At 39.6% G+C, this 19,226-nt stretch overlaps 1 protein-coding gene across 1 annotated transcript in view; it reads left to right on the top strand.

Annotated features, from left to right (window-relative positions):
• Positions 1 to 11,731, top strand: part of ctnna2 (catenin (cadherin-associated protein), alpha 2) — a 422,437-nt gene extending 410,706 nt beyond the window's left edge. The window contains 2 exon segments of the mRNA XM_034687997.1: positions 8,778 to 8,912; positions 10,612 to 11,731. Of these exon segments, the coding sequence (XP_034543888.1) occupies positions 8,778 to 8,912; positions 10,612 to 10,899 (423 nt within the window). The 3' untranslated portion in view covers positions 10,900 to 11,731.
• Positions 11,732 to 19,226: the final 7,495 nt, after the last annotated feature.

The following is a 19,226-nucleotide window of genomic DNA, read 5'->3' on the forward strand; positions in this document are numbered from 1 at the left end:
GTCTCCGGCTTTGTAGATGTAGCCGGCAGCGGAGCAAATTTTGAGTTACAGTAAGTGGGCATGACCATTGGAAATCTTTAATGTGGGCATTGACAGGCCCAGCTGGAGCGGTGGGCTGTGTTGCTGCATGACTTCATCTCCCAGCGGGGCCAACACTGAGAGAGCAAGACAGCAGAACCAAGTTGTGTCTCTAATATAATTAGCTTCCAACCGAGGTGTTGCATTCATTATCAGATGAGTACCTCTCTAAAATGCGCTGACAGACCATTTTCAATATCTAATCAATCGGTGCTGTGCCGAGGGAAGATGGGAGGGAGAAGAAATAGGTGTGTTTGCTGTTTGAGTGTGTGTGTGCAGCAAATGAAGTGGGAGGCATTTCACAATGTAGCACACCAGGTAATGCATAATGTTCTCCTTCTTCATTTCATCTGTCTTTAATAAGCAGTGAGAATAAACTAAGGCACAAGACCGGCTGATTTATTAAGCCAGCCTGTCGTCATTGTAATTGCAACTGCTGTTAGCAAGCAAACCCTTGGAATAATTAATGCTGGTTTCAATATCACATGCTGGGCCTTTTCCAGTGCTGCTTAGCTGGAGAAATGTTGGAACTCACATCAAAATTTAGAATCATAGTAAACATTTTTTTCCTTAAGTCCTGCAGCTGGCTGAAAGCCCGGACATTGGAATCAACAAAGCTGCTTTACATTTGCTTGCAGATTTCAGTCACTGTACCTTAGGTATTTGATATTTTCAAATGAAACTGAGGAGACAATACATCTATTTTATGTTAATGAGCGTGGATGTCCATTCAGCATTGATAGCTACAAATGAGAGCTCCACAGTCCTCAAAGTGTACTGAGTATAAACCTTCAATCACTGAATTTAGGGAAGCATTCAACAAGCTGTGTAAACAAAACTGATGCATTTTTAATTGTAAATTAAAAAATGTAAAAAATAAGATACGGTAAGATAAGATACTCCTTTATTCGTCCCACAATGGGGAAATTCATGGAGTTACAGCAGCAAACAAAAAGGTGTACAGTACAAGAATTTCAACAAGAATATATATAGAAAATAAATGTTCATCAAAGAGTCGACGCTGTCCCTTCTAGCTTGCACCTCAATACCAAAATGTCGTCCCCGCCTGTTTCTCCTTAGCTCGCAGGGAACATCGTCCCTAGCATCACTTAGCATCGTATAGCATCAACACGCTATGGGCTGCTAACAGCTGATCTCGTATGTAAACAATGTTACCATGGATACTCGCAGGATCTCCGGACACACACAGGAACAAAAATAGCAAAAAAAAACCACTGCAAACGTAGCCAGTTTGGTGTCTATGGCCAGCAAATGAAAATACATGTTCTCTACTAAAGTCAGCGTATGTCCTGAAGCCTATAACCAGTGGCGGTTCTAGACCAATTTTACTGGGGGGGCCAGGCTGGGGCCAAGGGTGTTGTCAGAGGGACACATTCAACCCTGATAAAAGAGACTGAGAAGGGCGAGGACTGGCTGAGAAAAAACTGGCAAAACATCAGTGCATCCCTATATACTAGACATACATACTACTGTGTACTATATCAAAATTCAGACTGACAGCAGCTGTTTGGCTGTTTACACTCAACATGAGTCCCTTAGCGCCCTAAGGGACTGGAACCAAGTGCCACACGTATGTGTTCCGCCTGTAACATCGGCGCGATACCAAAGCAACTATGATATTTGTTTGGTGTGGAGGGGGCAACTCAGGGGAGGTCCAGGTTCAGTTTTACAGGGCCACTGGCCCCTGTTGGCCTCTCCCCAGAACCGCCACTGCCTATAACATGCAAGCACGTTTTTTTTTCCAACAACTTGACCATTAAAATGTAAAAAAGCAGAAGTTTAAAGTTGCCACATTGCTGCTAGAATAACACTTAATACAGCATAGGAAAAAATATAAAAAGAACATTGAGCACTTTTTCCTCCGAGGGCGTTTTTTTAAAGATGTTTCATTAGATGGATCAACGCTAGAAAGATAATTTGTCAATCAATGTACATGACATTACACTGTCACAACATCTACAAGCACAGTCACAACTAACACTGACTTAAAAGCATCCATTGAGGAGTTATGACTCATGGTTATCCTAAGTTTTGTATATACACAGTCAAAGTAACGTGTTGAGAGCACTAAAAAAAAAGGCTGTGTAGGCTGTTGAATATCAGCATACAGAAGTGATTTATTTACCACCGACAATATATTTCATTTTTCCTGTGCTTTCATGACAGTGTATGACTTCCCAGTGCAGAAAGCCTGTCACTTTGAGCAGCAACAGAGTACTCTAAGCTTTGAGCTGACCAGAAGGCATCTTTAGTCAACGCTGGCACCGCTCTCCTCATGTCACAGTGTCCTGCTCTCCAAAGCATATTGCACTACAGAACCAAGTTTCAGGCTATGATCGCCTGTTATGCAGTCATTTCCAAGAACACACACAGAGATGAAGAGAGAATTTCAATGTGTACAAGCCTTGTGTTGAAAATGTTTGCATGAGAACATTTGTCTCGGAAAGCTGCTCAGTCTGCGTCACAGCTTATTGTTGGGAGTGAGATCTGAGACACAAAGGACAAAGTAAGCATGACTTTTGTTCTTATGTATTCATTTTTTAGGCTGGAGGCAGCAGAAGTGATCATCAATGTTTAACAGGTTTTAAGGTGGGAGTGAATCCGTCACATGGCAAATCAGTGGTGAAAGCCTGAATCTGAATCAACAGTTGCTGCAATAAAAAGAGCAGGTGGCTTGCCATTTTTAATTCTCACTTAAATGATTCCTAGACCAGTGTTTACTGAATATTCAAAGCCTCCTGTTGCACTTCCACAGACATCAGAGTTCTGTCCAGAAAGAAGAGGGACTTGAGGACATTTATCATAAAAGTATTCTCATTTGAGGCACTTAAGGCATGTGTACACTGAGTTACTCAAACTTAAAGCAGCAAAAGTTCCCTCTTATTAAGCATCCCAACGGCATTACACAACAAACGAACATAGCCTTGATTATTTTTCTTTTCATTCTGGACAAGTATTTTGCATTCTCACATCATAGTAGCTAACCTGTGCTTGTGGAGAGCTGTGGTTTGACAGCAAGAATAAAGGCTGCTCCCCTGCTTTTAGACAGGTCCCTTAAGTAGCAAACCTTGTCGTCATGACTGCACATCAGCCCTATTGATGAACACGTGTGAAGCAGAAGTCAATTCTGCCTGGAAGGCTGGCAGGATGGTGAGCGCTTTCGTAGCCGTTTAAGTACAGCACTTGACAGAGGAAGAACCCCTAGAGGCAGCTCACCCCGTTTCACCTCAGCGCGGCCTTTTTTTCTACTCTATTTATCCCTCTCCATATTCTCTACACTGTTTCATTCTTCAAGTATGCCCACCACAGACACAACCTATGGAGTGGATGGCAGCTGTACAACATTAGTTGCACCTATTCTGAGAGACGCGTTGACTTTTTCACTGCATGTATCAGTATTTGATTGCTGAGTAATTCTGCAGCACCATCTGGCCTTAAAGTTACCTGTGTTGGCAGACGTTGTTGATGTCAGTACATTTGTGTAGTTATATTAAGGTGAGTGTTGTTATATAAAGTTCCTGGAACAAGAGCGGGCTAAATACTGCAGTTCTTGGAGGGTAATAATAGACGCACTGTTATGTGCACTGGCAGGATAGTGAAAGTTTAACTGAATCAAGTCAAAACTCTGTGGTAATGTCAATTCATTTTGCAGTTAATGCATTTTAAAATGCAATTAAACATTTTTAGAATACTGGTGTGTTTTAATAGTGTTTAACACAAATAGAAGTGTATGGTAGAGTGAAGTAAATCTTTGTCTGTACCCTGAGGGATACTTCTCTCCTTTATCCCATGAATCATCATGCGATCTTTGAGTTGTTGCATTGGCAAGTTACAAGAACATAAAAAAAATCAGCAGTGACAAGTTATTCTTTATGAATGCTGCTAAACACATGCCAGTTTAAAGCAACGTATTCAGACTCTGAGGTTGCACTTTAGTTGTCGAGCCAAAGGATCTGTCGCTTTGAGTTCAGAACAACAACAGCCTCTGCTGACAGCAGTGAAACCAAGTGTGACTGATGTGTAATTAAAAGGCTTCTCTGTTGAAACAAAAACTACATTTAAAGCTAGCAGCCCAGAGGAGTCAATACAGAGTATCTTGAAATATTAATGCTATCACTGAGTGAAAATCTGCCTCTGAACAACATGTAAATAGATGATAACAATAGATTTGTTATCCCTTATAATTTTTCTTTGTCTTATTTCTCTTGGGTAGATAAACATGATATTGTATACGTTTTGAAGCTATAGCTCTCAAAATGGTTAGGGGAGAATTTTCCTGATTTAGTCAGTAACTCCACATCTACAATTAAAGGCCTGCTTTGTACCTTTTCAGATTTTAGCAAATAGTAAATGTGTTTGCACCATTTATGTGTTGGTCCTTTGTTATTCAATACACCTAAGGATACACAGAAAGCACCACTGGTTGACTTTTCTATAGTTTATTTGACATTGTTGATAATGATATCCTCAGAAAGTGTAAGTCACTCCGGCTGAGTATTGACTCTGCACAGGGGTACAGGTTTAACGTAAATTGGAGCAATTAAGCTTCTTTGAAACGGTCTTAATTACCATCTTGAGCTGTATGACACACCGTCTGTTGCAGCTCCAACTGCTGAGCAGCTAAATTAGCATGAAAAACTACACATAATAAACTTCCTGTTGTTTTCAGAGCACCAGCATGCGCCTACCTCTTTCATCTCACATAGCACTGACAGCACATTTGCCTCACACTTCTACCTGTGTACCCTCACAGCAGCTCTCTCTCACCCCACTGAGTCTGTGCACCTCACAGTTTGAGAACTCTTAATTAAGGCATCAAATTCAACATGTTGATTCCACTCAGGGAAGACAGGCCTCTTGCTAGTTTTATGGGATTGACCTTAAGTTTCATTATTTTGCAAATGTGTTGGGTAGTTGTGAGAACAGTGGTTTTGAACCTGGGGATTGGGGACCCAATCCAGAGCGCTCACAGGGTTATTATCTCTAGCTGCTGCATGTCTCTATTTTTCTGGTTAATTTTACGTGGTATATTGGATACTTCCCCATCTTTAGGCTTCTACAAATCCTTTCAATAAATTATTATGACAAGTTAATCCTCAGATTAATCCAGTAAACTTGTTCACACAAGAAAACCTAAACCTGTGACTCCACTGTGACATTTCACTTAAACAGTTCATACTAATGCCTCAGAAATACATCACAGGAAGAGAAACGTACTCTTCAAGCTGTCACACCGCACCCTGATCTTGTATTGTATTATGACAGGTTGCAGAACCAACTACTAATGAAATGCTAATACGGTGAATCAGAGAAACTTTAATCTTCAAGAGGAGGCGGTGTTTGACAGATTTACATGACTTGGATCACCAGGTCAGTTGAGTGGATGTGTTAATGAATGACCAAACATGCTTATTTTTCATGAAAAATAACAGATGTTGTGTAAACAGAAAAAAGGAGGGATGACGAAGGTACATCAAGAAGTAAGTAGCTAAAAAAGAGGAGATCTTCACCTCTTTTAAAGATATCAGAGACTGAATGAGCAAATAGAAAGATTACTAGCTTTCACAGGGTAACTGACAGGTGACAGCTTACCATCACTGTGACTGTAGTTTCCAGTCAGCTGGGGGGAATATTGTGCAACTATATGTAACATGCTCCATTCGATTTCTGTCATTGCACAGCCTTCATGTCTGCCCTTACACGCTCAATCGTCTCTCTGCTATATCATCGGATATGTAATAGAGCAGAAATAACACTTAAATAGTAATTAAAGACAAACTGCACAAGCTACAAAGGAAGAAAAAAACAGGCTAAAAATTACAACTTTTTTACTCTGTGAATAATTTAGGGAAGGTTGGTCCCTGCCTGCTCATAAATGCAACATCAGTGCGAGGTGTGACTTGTGTTTTGACAGACTGCCACACTCTGATAGTGTGATGGCCTCATTTCAGCAACAGAGTTCACATCATCTTCCTAAATTATCCACAGGGAGCATGTTTCACTCATTTCGGGCCCAATTAAGTAAAGAAGAAAAAACATCACAAAAAAGATTTTCTCACCTGTGTCCCTGCTGAGAGTGGCACCGAGGTCGAGGGATGCGTCAGAAAGTTTGAGCCTACGTCAAGCAGTGAACCATGCAGCTTTCTCCCTTATCTGTAATGAACTCTGTTACTCACTATGACGGACAGAGAGAGAGAGAGAGAGAGAGAGAGAGAGAGAGAGAGAGAGAGAGAGAGAGAGAGAGAGAGAGAGAGAGAGAGAGAGAGAGAGAGAGAGAGAGAGAGAGAGAGCGTCAATGGGCCATATAGTTTATTTACATCAACAGGGAATCTGTGGAAGAAATGGACTATTAGTCAACGGCACAATAGGGAGCAATTGTGTCACGTCTGCATCAAACTTGCCGGAGGCAGCAGAATGTGTATGTGTGTGTTTTTGTTTTTTTGTGTGTGTGGATGGGTGAATGTGCAGGCAGTTTGATGTGCAGTTAGCAGTGATGCTAGCCAGGACTGGCAGTGCAGTGATAATGCCCAAGGAGAAGCTTCCCTCTGCCTCACTGGCTGCTCTATGAGCTAGCAGAGCCACCTCAGTCTGCATTCAGGGACACTAACTGATGCAGGTGGCAGTGCTGGGTTTATTTCCTGTGTTATTTCAAGTCCTGCTCTTAAAGTGGCCGTAACTTTAAATGAAAATTAGCTTCAAACTTCTCTTTGCTGTAAATTTTTTAAGGGGGAAGGAACAGGCATTTTACTTTAAAAAACTCCTTTTTACTGGCTTTTTTGACCGTAAGCGAAGTGCACTTGAGTCCAATCAATACTGTTTGCCTTCTCAAAGACAAGTAGAGCAGACTGGAGTAAAAGCTGCAAATCCTGGAGGGGGTGTATTCATATCACAGCTCCATGTTAAACTTGCTATCCCCCTCAACCCGAGCCCACAAGACAAGGAAATGAGCTTTGCATGTCCCCACACAGTGCTGCTGAATGTCCTAGTTAGGAGCGTTTAATATTAATGGCGAGAGGAAAGGTGTTGCTACAAACTGATGCTCACAGTGTTTAAGCAGCTGATGCAGTGTTCTTAACCCACAGGGAGCTTAGTGGGCCGTGGCTGACACCTGGAAGGCTTCCAGATGGAATAATAGGGGGGAAATTGTGTGGTTGTAGAAGACCTCAGGAGGCTGTCCTTGTATTCCCTTCTTCTTTATTTGCAGCTCTGTATGATCGGTTTCCACGCTGTTGAAGTAGCACAAAGGCCAGCACGACCAGGTCAAAACTTTTGGTTCAAGAAAAACAGAAGAGAATAAGTGGTGTACATAGAGAGCTTGCTGTGTAAGCAAGTCTTCATGTGTTTACGAGTCCTAAGTTTCATCTACTGTTGATTGATCTGTTTTCTTCTCAGGCAACAAGCTGTGACAAACTTGTTTTATGTGAAATGAATCAGTCTGACACCCTGCAGTGTTATCTTAACTTGCCTTTGTAACTCAAACTTGCAACAAACCACCAGTGAGAGAAAAAAAACAGCTGAGGAACATTGTCCATGCTCAGCACAAAGTAATTAATGATCCAAAACGTTGGAACCCCACTGTTTCTGGTGGGATTGTTGTTCTAGTTTTTCTGCTTCAAAACAGCCCCAGCATCAGACATCATGATTCCTGAAATTGTCCAATTTGGTAGATGATTCACATCTACCAAATATAAAACCCATTTGGGAGAAGACATACTCTCTTCAAAACTAGATGGTACTTCTAAAATAAGCAACATCTGACATGACAAAATAGAAAAACAACTTCTCTTTCCAACAAAACCATTGATTCTAACAAACAGAGCTGCTTTGACTTCAGCCATGATGTTTATATACACTTTCAATTCATCCAGAATACAGTCTCTTTGTTCATCACAGGCAATCGTATTCTACTTAAAACAGAGCAAAATCCTCTTTGATAGATAAATCGTTGTAAGATCAAGAAACGCTTTGATAGATCATGAGTTTGGACTTATATATGAATCCATTGCTTCTATGTATTTGCCAAAGTGATGATGATCTATATGATCACCATTACAGTTCATTTCAAAGTGCAAAACACCCCTCCCAATCACTTGACTAGAGCCCCATACTTAACCCCTGCCATGTTATTCAAATGTCTTTGAGTGAAGAGAAAATATATTCACACGTCAGTAGACCTGTCATTGATAATGTAGAGTGATGATACATGTCCTGAATCTCAATTTACGGCTCACTCTGGAGCAAATTACTATGTGCAGATCAGATGGGAAGTTGTGGAAGAGTAAACAAGGAAGTGATAATGGACACATACCTTTGCTGTATGTAACAAACACATTTGACAGTGATGACATGTAAATGGAAAGAGCCTTGTAAATTATCATTGTCTAACAAAAGCATGGATGGAGGTGAAAAAGAAACGAGGTTGCTCTATACTGCCACCACAATGCCTGAAATAAAACTGCAGCTATTGCAAGTTAGACTTATAATGAGACTTATTTGTACCAGCTGCTTTATTTTTATCTTGCAGAATTTTGGGATGCAAAATAATGGCTAATAGGAGAAAGAAATTTTGCTTTAAAATGGTATCCGTCCAAATTCACCTGCTCTGTAAAAGCCTCTTAAAGCTATTATTTTTCAGTGTGTTTTGACCGTGTGTATCTTTGTACCTCTTTTCCATGCAGTGCCCTGATTCAGCCTGTAAGCAGGATCTGCTGGCCTACCTGCAGAGAATTGCCCTGTACTGTCATCAGCTCAACATCTGCAGCAAGGTGAAAGCTGAGGTTCAGAATCTGGGCGGAGAGCTCATCGTGTCTGGGGTAAGTCTATCCATACAGAGCAGCACACAGCATGGCTCCGCTATCACTGATGCTCCAGATAGGCTTGCTCATAGGCCTGAATCACCAGACTTGGTCGGATTTTATGCTCAGCACTGCAGGTGGCAAACCTCTTAGTTCAAGGTTACAATAAAGCTTGGAAGTCCAGATGAGGGGTCATGCAGATTGAGGCTGATGCAATTATTACGGGCCAATTACCACCATATATTATCAGAAAGATGAAGCACAGCCTTTTTTCCACTCATATTTTACATGCCCCATTAACCCTATTATGACTGCTCAACAAAAATCAGCCAATTATCTCACAGTGCTTGCATCTGACTTTTAACTTTTAACCCATCCAATACATTGACGTCTTATTCTCCATTTCAAAGGTTTTCTTCTAAAACAAAAAACTGATTAGCTTCAACATGATTGTCTTCACAATTTTCTAAATATCTGTACCTGTATGCTGATACTTGATAAATTATAAATACAATCCAGTAGAGAGGAAGTATTCAGTACATTTATTCCAGCAGCACTACGCTGTAGTTAATAGCTTTGTTATTGAAATGCAGATAATTCTGTTCCTTTTCATTCTGTAGAATAATATGTGTGTGTGGTTTTGTGAATATGTGTTTGATGCACTTGTTTCTGGGCTTTTTTTTTTTCTATGTATACCTCAGTGGTATCTATGTAGAAACTGGCGTTCTCAAACTAACTTTTCTCCAGTCCATTTTTGTTTAATATATTTACAGCAAAATCTCTCTTATGCCTCAGAGGGTTTTTTAAAATCTCAACAGCTTCGCCTACCCTCTAACCTTAGACCCTCAATTAAGATAAGGAGAATCTCAACAGAACTCAAACTCTTAAGAAAAAAAGGGAAAAATAATCCCAGGAAGAGCAACAGAGGAGGAATCCTTCTTTCATTAAAAACAGACATGTCATAGAGCACACTAATCCACATAAAATACTGTTAAATCATTGTGAGTGTAACATTGTGTTTACTTTACATTGTGAAGAAGAACCCATAGTACATATTGTAAAATGTGTAAATGGTCAGACATTATATGGTTGATATCCTGAATTTAGTTCACAGGTTTTCTATCAAGAGAGAGAAGTTTAATTATCATGCATTCCTGCTGTTTTTTCCTGTAAAACATTCTTCTATAGCCACCTCAGTGTGATTTGTTCCCCTCATTAGAATCAAACTCGACTGTTATTTTTGCTCAGGGTTTTCTTGGATCTCTTATTGATAGAATTCTTTGCGTGATTTCTCAGGACTTTATTACTTTCTTACATGAGATATGCTAAGCCTGCTGAGATTTTAACCTTTTCATGGTGGCCAGCTGGAGTCCACCCTCATTAAATTCAAGCATTTGACTCCTCTCAGTGTGAGGTGGGGGGAGGTCCATTGGCTATCGACCCTTAAAATTTCAGCCAAACAAAACAGACAAAGCAGAGGTTCACCTGACCCCTGCCTTTTCTAATTAAGAACTGCTAAAATAAGTTTTCGAGGGACATTCTTTTATTCTGCCTAATTGTTTGCGCCGCAGAATGCCTTGTGTATGCAGACAATGTCCTATTGTTACTGTTGAACGGCGGGACCTTACCGCAATTTATCTGATTTCTTGACTTTAAAAGTTGACCTTTTGTGTTTCTCTCTCCCCCTCCCCTCTAACTGTCCTTGCCCCCCCTGTAGTTGGATAGTGCCACTTCTCTGATCCAAGCAGCAAAGAACCTAATGAACGCAGTGGTGCTGACTGTAAAGGCATCTTATGTAGCCTCCACCAAGTACCAGAAGGTGTACGGAACAGCGGCTGTCAACTCGCCCGTCGTATCTTGGCGCATGAAGGCCCCCGAGAAAAAGCCGCTGGTAAAAAGGGAGAAGCCCGAGGAGTGCCAGACGCGTGTGCGACGAGGCTCCCAGAAGAAACACATCTCCCCTGTCCAGGCCCTCAGCGAATTCAAGGCCATGGACTCCTTCTAAGAGAGAGAGAGAGAAAAAAGTAATGCTTACACAAGTGAAAACAACAAAACATGGCGGTGACAAGTTGAAGAAAAAAAAGTACCTTTTTACATTGTGTTAACCCACCTCTGTTTGCCCTATGTGTGCTTGGTGACAGCTCAGGAGGACTACAGTACATATTAAACTGCCACACTACGGCTCCTGTGAACACTGTGGGCCTCGTGGCTTACAGGCAGCCAGCGCACACACACCCAACACTATTTATCAATCTTATTGTAGCTTATTATGTGAAAGCCAAAATGTGACACAAACACAAATACTTTGAATAAATAAAGGAGATAAAAAAAGAAGCATATCTTGAAGAAGAGGAATGGCATTTGAGACATTTGTGGTGGTTGATACCCTGCTTGTATACACATTTAAACTGTCTGAATGGAAATCCTGAATGGTTCACTAGAGGAGTTATTCTAAAGGGAATATATCAGTGTCGGTATGCTCCCTCTTGTTTTTTTTGTTTTTTTTTCAATTTGAATGTAACTTGTAGTATTAGGAATAACTTATGTTAAAGATACCTGGACATGTCGGCATCCAAGTAGTTTCCTTGTTCCTGATGATAATAATTATAATCCATATGGTGTTTTTTTCCAAAGCACACTTATGGTCTATTGTATTGCCTTTTTAAATTACGTTAATTTAATGATTTCATCACTAACTATGATGACCTTGATTGGAAGTTGTGTAGCGTATAAATATAAACAGAGAGGTTTGACTAGTTGTGGTTTGCTCAGAGAATAGATATCCCTGCATACAGTACCTTTATATTCATCCTTCTCTAATAAATCCCTCAACTTGATCTTCAAAGTTTCACTTGTCTTTCTTACTGTCACTTTTGCATCTCTCTGCAATTAACCTGACATACCCAGACCTCTCCATACATTGTATGGAACAAAATGGCCCAGTGTGAGGGAAAATAAAAAGATCTTGGTTTTTTGTATTTGATCCAATAACTCAATTGTCTTGGGGGACATGAAGCCCATGATGCAGCAAAGTGTCCTTGCAAGATAGTGAAGGAACAAAGTTTGTTCATTGGGTGGTAGGCTCCTGAGATAAAATAGCTAGATCATTGCAAAAGAAAATGCCCCTTAATTATTTGTAAGAAGTAAGTACAGCATTAGGTAAAATAATACAAGGCTTGCCTTATTGGAAAGCTAAATCTACAGCGGAACTTGACATTTTTTTAGTTTGTTAAGCACTTTGTAACCTGCTTTTTTAAGTGCTATATAAATTATTTTTTAGTTTGTAGGCTGCTAGCTCTGAGGTTTGTGTTGTATCACTTATAGCAACAGGGATTTTAATTTAACACTCACAAAGCAGAGGGATGTGAAAACTCTTATTTACACAATCTACCTCCTGTGACTCAGACTCTGTAAAAAGTACCATTCTGTGCATCTAAAGCAACTTTATTTCTTGTATTTATCTGAAGATTATCACATAAGCGTTAGGGATTGCTGTCCAAGACCTGCAGATGGAAGGATTCCAGAGGAGGAAAAAAAAAATCTATTAGTACTAAAAGCTTACAAGAATAGGCATATCGATTCAGGGTCACAGGTCAAGTACCATTATTTCACTTTGACTTGAGGTAATTGGTCTTAGGTCAGCACTGTTCCTGCTATCTATTTGGCATTTCACTAGGTCATCGACATTAACAGTCTCCCACACGTGCCAAACCTGCGTCACGCACATAATACAGGGCTGTTAATTGATTGATAGATATAAAATGATCCCCAACAACCATTGAAGAGGGCCAGAAACTCTTTTCAAATACATTTAATGAAATGTTTTGATCCTTCTTAACTTGGTAACCCTCTGTTTTACTGAAGCACCATGAGCAGGTTTAAAGTTTGTATTTATTTTGTTAAAATATCTTAATGTCTTCCTGATGTTGAAAGTTTGCTAAAAAACAAACAAAGTTCTAAGGTGATGCATGCTAATATATTTGGTAATGCCTTGAAGTTTCATCTAGCACAACGACAAGATTGAAATTTTTGGAATTCGGGAAATATTTCAACAACTGTCCGACGGCTTACTATTCAAATTTCCAATATCAGTCTTTTAGTAACATGTCTTAATCATTATTGGCAAAAAAAGAGTATAATTCACATCAGCCTCAGCAATTTATTTTATTTCTATTGCCAATTGCCCTATTTTAGAAGTTGGTGTTAAATGTTGAGCATATTTTCATTTTACCATTACCATGTATAGCTCAAAGCTACATGACTAATTTCATCTTTTCATTTATTTAACTTTTTCCTCTTTGATTACATTGATATAATATTAATCTCTTAGATTTCTCATCCATCTCATGACCAGTTCAAGTTGTGTCTTTTTTATGGCCTCAAATTTTACTGCTGACTACATGTCAAGGTATATAAGCCAGTTTCAAACAGTGAAGTCCTGTCAATCTCTCTTAATCCTGCTGAGTTGTTAGGAGAAGAAAGGAGGAGGGAGTAAGGAGGAACAGCTGGAGGAGCGGTGGGACTCAACAGAGGCCAAAACATCACCAGTCAGCAAGGCAAGAATCCCTACAATGTTCTAGGCTCTGGGTGTAAAAGTTTGGAGTCTCTAAAGGTAAAGACAAAACATCGTTGGTACTACAAATGTCAAGCTCTGATATCTTTTCTGGTCTATTGAAAAACATTGCAGAGATGGCTCTAATCCCCTTTCATGGTGAGTGATTCTAGTGAATTAGTTCATTTCAAAGCCGCACAATGTATCCCAAGTCCCTACAGACATCCCCCAGCACACCCTGCCATTAAACCAGGGCGAGCAAATCAATTGATTGCTTAACACGACCTTGATCTCTCGTGAATCAAATCAAAAGCATTGACAGGCATAATTGTTCCAATAACGGCCCTGGGGACACCAGTTTAAATAATTCAGTGGTTTAGTCACTGATAATGAATGCAGCTTTGTATGTATCTTCATTGTCCTGCTAATGACTATTAAACGCAACATGCATCAAGCATCCGTGCATCACCAAAGTACCCTGTGTTTAGGAAAAAAGAGACACTGGAGGGGAGTTTGTGACACGGTCCAGTTAATGGAGGGATTAATTCCTGGCTGTGGCACTGTCTAACCAGAATAATCCCTGTGCATATCCATTTCTACCATCCAAATAAAACATGGACTGATGGCTGAAAGCCTGCTCTCTTACGAAATTAAGAAAAAAATAAATTAAAAAGAAATAATGATGGTAGCAAAAATGCCACTGCAGTGCAGGATTAGCACTTTGATTCGAGAGATGTCTTCATGGGATGTGCTGCATTAAAAGGATTAAAACAGAGTTTTAATCGAGTTAAACAAACCTCCCTTGGACCAACCATAAAAATAGACAGAGAGGAAAACGACTTGGAAGTCCCTGAGGCAGAATGGTGATGAACAGCGCACAACCAGCTGCTGCAATATGGTTTTTGGCTTTAGGTCTCTGGTGTCAGATGCCTTCTGACACTGAGCACATAGGAGACGCTGCCATCTGCACAGATGGACATCAGTTTGTAAAGGGACGCCTTTATTACTGCAGTTGTTTTATATCATATAACCAAAATTCAATCAGAGAGAGTTCAGCTGGATCAGCTTTGACCCAATGTCATTGTTCAGTATCTAAATATGCCTATACTAGGTTTCAAAGAGCTAAAGGCACTAAGGGGTATTATTAACACCTTGAAACTGTCTTTGTGTGCAAACACACAAAGCACTAAATTATGAAAAGAAGACCAACCAAAGACAAAATTACCACAACACAAGCACCCTGTCTGAGCAGCACCAAACAAGCAACAACTCCTAAGCCTCCTTGATCTGATGTCAGCACTGGAGTTTTAGGAACCCAAGACCAGGTGTAGCTTGTTGCTAATCAATTTCACCTGAAGGGCTAAAGAGGCAACAGAAAGAGATGAACAGAATGGGGAAAAGCAGACTGAACAATGGTAAGCAAATGCATTGTTTTTGGGGAGGCTTTTGAGGCATCCTTAACTCTAAATAATAAACTGAAGAAGCAAAGATTTACCCATTTTTTCAGATGCCCTTGTAAGAAAATAAAAGTGACACAACATAAATAAAAATGTGTTTCAATGGAATAATTATCCGATCCTGAACCCCTTGACATATTACTACTGCAAATTTGTAGCTGTTAGCTGTGGAGTGATATGAAATGACTCCTTAGGCATGGCCTTCTTTATTTATTTATACTTTGAGCTCTTTAGATGTTCTACCAGGAAAGGGTCAAACCTTTCTCTAAATGTAATTTACTCTAGCAGGCCAACAGCAGGGTAGAGTCTAGAAATTGCATGAGCTGTCCTGAATGCTATATGCTCAGTAACACACAGACACAGTCTCATGCTAGGGCCTTGCAAAAGTAATTCTTTTTGCATGCTTCCTTGGCTCAAACTCCTTGAATGTGTTTGAGGAGGTCAAGTGGGCACAGCATTTCAACGTGGCTGCCCAGACTTAGACTCCTGGGCCTGACTCCTTGAACGTTTTCAATCTAAAAATTCAGCCAGGGAGGATGTAAATGGTTTTTGGGTCTACGTCCAATGATTAAAGTAAAAAAATTTGATCCTGCTGCATGGTTCATAATCCAGCCATTCCTCCGGCACAATGTCTCAATTTGTTAGAGAATGTGTAAGGGTCTCACTAGAGAAGATTCACCGCTGAGAAAAGTCTTGGGTCTGGTCTTAGTGACACAGCAAAAACTTTTTATGTCACTCTCAGGAAAGGGGACCAGGGTCTGGTATGCAAACTAGATCAAATCCATGGAGTCCATCACTACAGTTCTGATGCTCCAATGCACAAGACTCTGGAAAGCTGGCAACCATGAACACAGTATGTTGAACAAGTATGAGGAAAACCATAAATGTTCTGTAGACTGCAGACAGGATGCTGTCAGAGCTCACTGCCTTACTCCATCAGAACTTCCCCAATTACCTTCTCACCTGGATGGCAGTGATAGACAGTCTGAGGCTGTGGGGGCAGGGCGGGGGGTTATACAGTGCTGTCTTCAGATGTAATGAACAGTGTACTGCTGCTGGGTGAACAGTTTGGAAAGGGACCAGGGCCATGGTGTTGTGTTGACCTTTAGAGTGATGGACAGTTTGGGGATAGAGTGGAGCTTTTATTTTGTCAGTTTCATTCTTGTCAGTGAAGGAAGGTTAGCGATGGGCAGTGTGAGTGAGTGGGAGGTCACTACAAGTGGCGTCCCATTATGGCCAGGTGTAAAGGTGGGGGGATAGGGCGACCTAGCTTTGGGTCTTCTTTTTGCACCTTTTTATATAAATAAACATCCATTGGACCTCCTACTTCATATCAAGTAATGTCAGAAAAACACAAGATCTGTGCTCTTACATGAGATGAGTGACATTCCTCAAATCACTCATGTATACATATCATTCATATTGTCAACTATAAAAAGACTGATTGATCGTTATTGGGTCTTATTGCTGAACACTGTTCTTCTAAAACAAATTTAGAAGGCGCCTGTTTGGGTGTAGTCAGTGCTATAAATTGTTTATTCTGAGATGCAAACCATCTTGTGTTCTTCAGCAAACAGAAACAGGCTTAATTTTCTATAAATTTGCACAAAGTTTTCATTCCATATAAATAAAATAAACTGAGACCTGGCAATAACAACATTGGCAAGTAAACAATTGAGCCTGTATTTTTGTCCTTATTATAACTGACCAGCCACAGCTGTTTCTATCAGCAGTATAACCAAAAAACTGCAGAACGGAAAGATCAAAGGTAAGATCATGGATGTCAGGGAGTTCTGAAGATGAACTTTGTCAAGTTGTCACAATGTTCTAGATGTGAAAGTTTTCTCTTGTCCTGAGCACTTTACAAAATCCATTTTCATGTTGGTATAAAAGTTAACCTTGGCTCACTTTTCTTATGAAACAGCAACTTTCTCACTTATCTCCCCACCATGTTAATTTCAAACCTGTCCTGTAGCTGTCAGTCATATCAATGCTCTCGAACATCAGCTAAAGTCACTCCAGTTATCTTCATTCAAAACTTGTATGTCCTACTTAACCTTTTTTGGGCATTTGAACAGCCAATGTCAACTACAGTCGACTCAAAGAAAGTATGCCTGGAGTGACATAAGTGTCTCATGTTTAAGGTCTAGAAAAGAAGGTTGATGCAAAGCGCATGTCTGTCCCCAAAGTATTGAAATATAACGGAAAGCAAGATCTAAAATTTAAGGGGTAAGCCTAAGATTCAGGTTCTGTGAATTACTTTTCTTCCCTGTGGGCGGACCCTGTTATCCCATGTTTCTCATATTTATGCTAAGTAAACAGCTGCTATAGCTTTATCTATAGCTAGCTTTTTGTGTACATTTCAGTTGTGTATTTTACCAGTGTATTATGCTCAGCAACCAAACTACAAACAAATCCTTCACTGAAGGCCTACATAAGGTCATAAGCTTTGCAAACGTCTGTTAATCTTTAGGTGTCATAATTATTGTATTATTTACTTTTAACATTGATGTTGATATGAAGAAATGATCATCAAAACCTTCAACTTCTATTAAATTAGGCTTTCTTTCATGTCATCATTTTTGTGGATTAAATATTATGCTTCATTTAAATCATGGGGACCCTTTCTGTTGCAGGTTTTAACATTAATAGTAACGTTAACTCCCATTATTTTTTAATGTAATCAACACAGTAACTGTTATCAAAGTTAACGTTTATGTTGATGGATTAACAGTGTTACATTGTTGATTAAATGTGCCCACTTCTGCTTAGATCTCTGTATTTGATGCTCAGACAAATTACCTTTCTCATCTACTGATCTTCTCAGCGTTGCCTGACAGGGAAAATTCTGCTTTTATTGTAACAGACAAAATTAATAAATGTGAGGTGACATTGAAGGACAGGAAACGTATTCAATTTAAATATTAGAAGATGATACAGTTATGTAAATAACAGCAGACAAATGCATTAAAGTACATGTAAGTACATTAAAGGTAATTAAGCTAAATGTTTATAACCCCAAGAAAATTTCTTGTATAATACTGTAGATGTTGACATTTGTAATCGTAGATGACTGGTGTGCATGTTATTCATGTACAGGAAGTATTTCTCAGAGAAAACAAGTTGTAAAGCAGTAATAAAAGTTAATGATATCTGTTTAGTTAATGACTGATGAAGCTCATTTTTTTTTATTAGCATCATCTTGTCAGTCATTCTACACCAGCTTTATAGACTGAAGTATTTCACACTGAAGTTGAAAACAACCTTTTGCACAACTGGTAAACCAACAGCAAGCAAAAACAAACAAAAAAAAACCTGGTAACACAAACACTTTTAAATCAGGTTTTTAGCTCACATTCTAAAAAGTACAGCCAAAGTTTACTTCTTCAGATTTTGTCTTCACATGAAATGTTGTTGTTCCAAAGAGTTATAAATAACATTATGTTGTATCATAATCAAGAGTAAAATAAATGCTTAATTCCTGAGGAGAGCAGAAATTGCAGACATTTTTAAGCAGGGCTTTAAGTCACGGTCAAGAGACCAATACAAAAAAAGTATTGATTTTGATGAGCTGCTAAACCCCCGCACCATCATTAGGACAGATTCTTCCACTCTAATATAGACACCAATCTGCTCCAATCTGCTACATCGTTGGGTGTGAAAGAAACAGCTAACAAAGACGATTATTAGGCCCAGTTGGAGGTCTTCTCTTTATTGATGCTTTCCTCCTTTCATTTTGCATTTCACCAGATGGCACCTTAATGAGCCGAAGCTGTCACTGTTTAAATTACACAGAGTGAGGGAAAGAAAGGCACATGGTAAAACACCCTTTACGAATTTGAGCAAGGTCGTTATAAAGTGGTCAGCGGTAGCCCAAAATGGCGAGAGAAGCAGCTTGATTTATGTCTGTCAGTAATTGAATGAGGAAGAGAGTGACCTCTACGCCTGAGCCTTGGCCAATCAGAAAGAAAATTACATCAGACGCCAGAGATGTGAAATAGTTATTTCTTTCTATCACCAACCATTATCGTCCCTACAACTATTAACCAACATTAACTTTTAAAGAGGGAAAGCATGTGAGGAGGCTGTTTCTGTCCATATTTACACATCAGCAGGATTGAGCTTTCACAGAGGTTAAAGAGTGGATAAGATGTGTTTCACTGATGAAATTTTGAACATGTCTCTGCCAGGTCAGCAGCTTTTTATGAGTAATTCAGCTGTAATAGTAAAACACAGAAAACTACTGATATAAATCAAACTGTAATATAAAATCACTTGTTATAATCTTTCATCTACTGATTAGACTTTCTCTGCTCAGGCAGG

The sequence above is a fragment of the Notolabrus celidotus genome, chromosome 7, assembly GCF_009762535.1.
Source record: "Notolabrus celidotus isolate fNotCel1 chromosome 7, fNotCel1.pri, whole genome shotgun sequence".
NCBI classification, from domain to species: domain Eukaryota; kingdom Metazoa; phylum Chordata; class Actinopteri; order Labriformes; family Labridae; genus Notolabrus; species Notolabrus celidotus.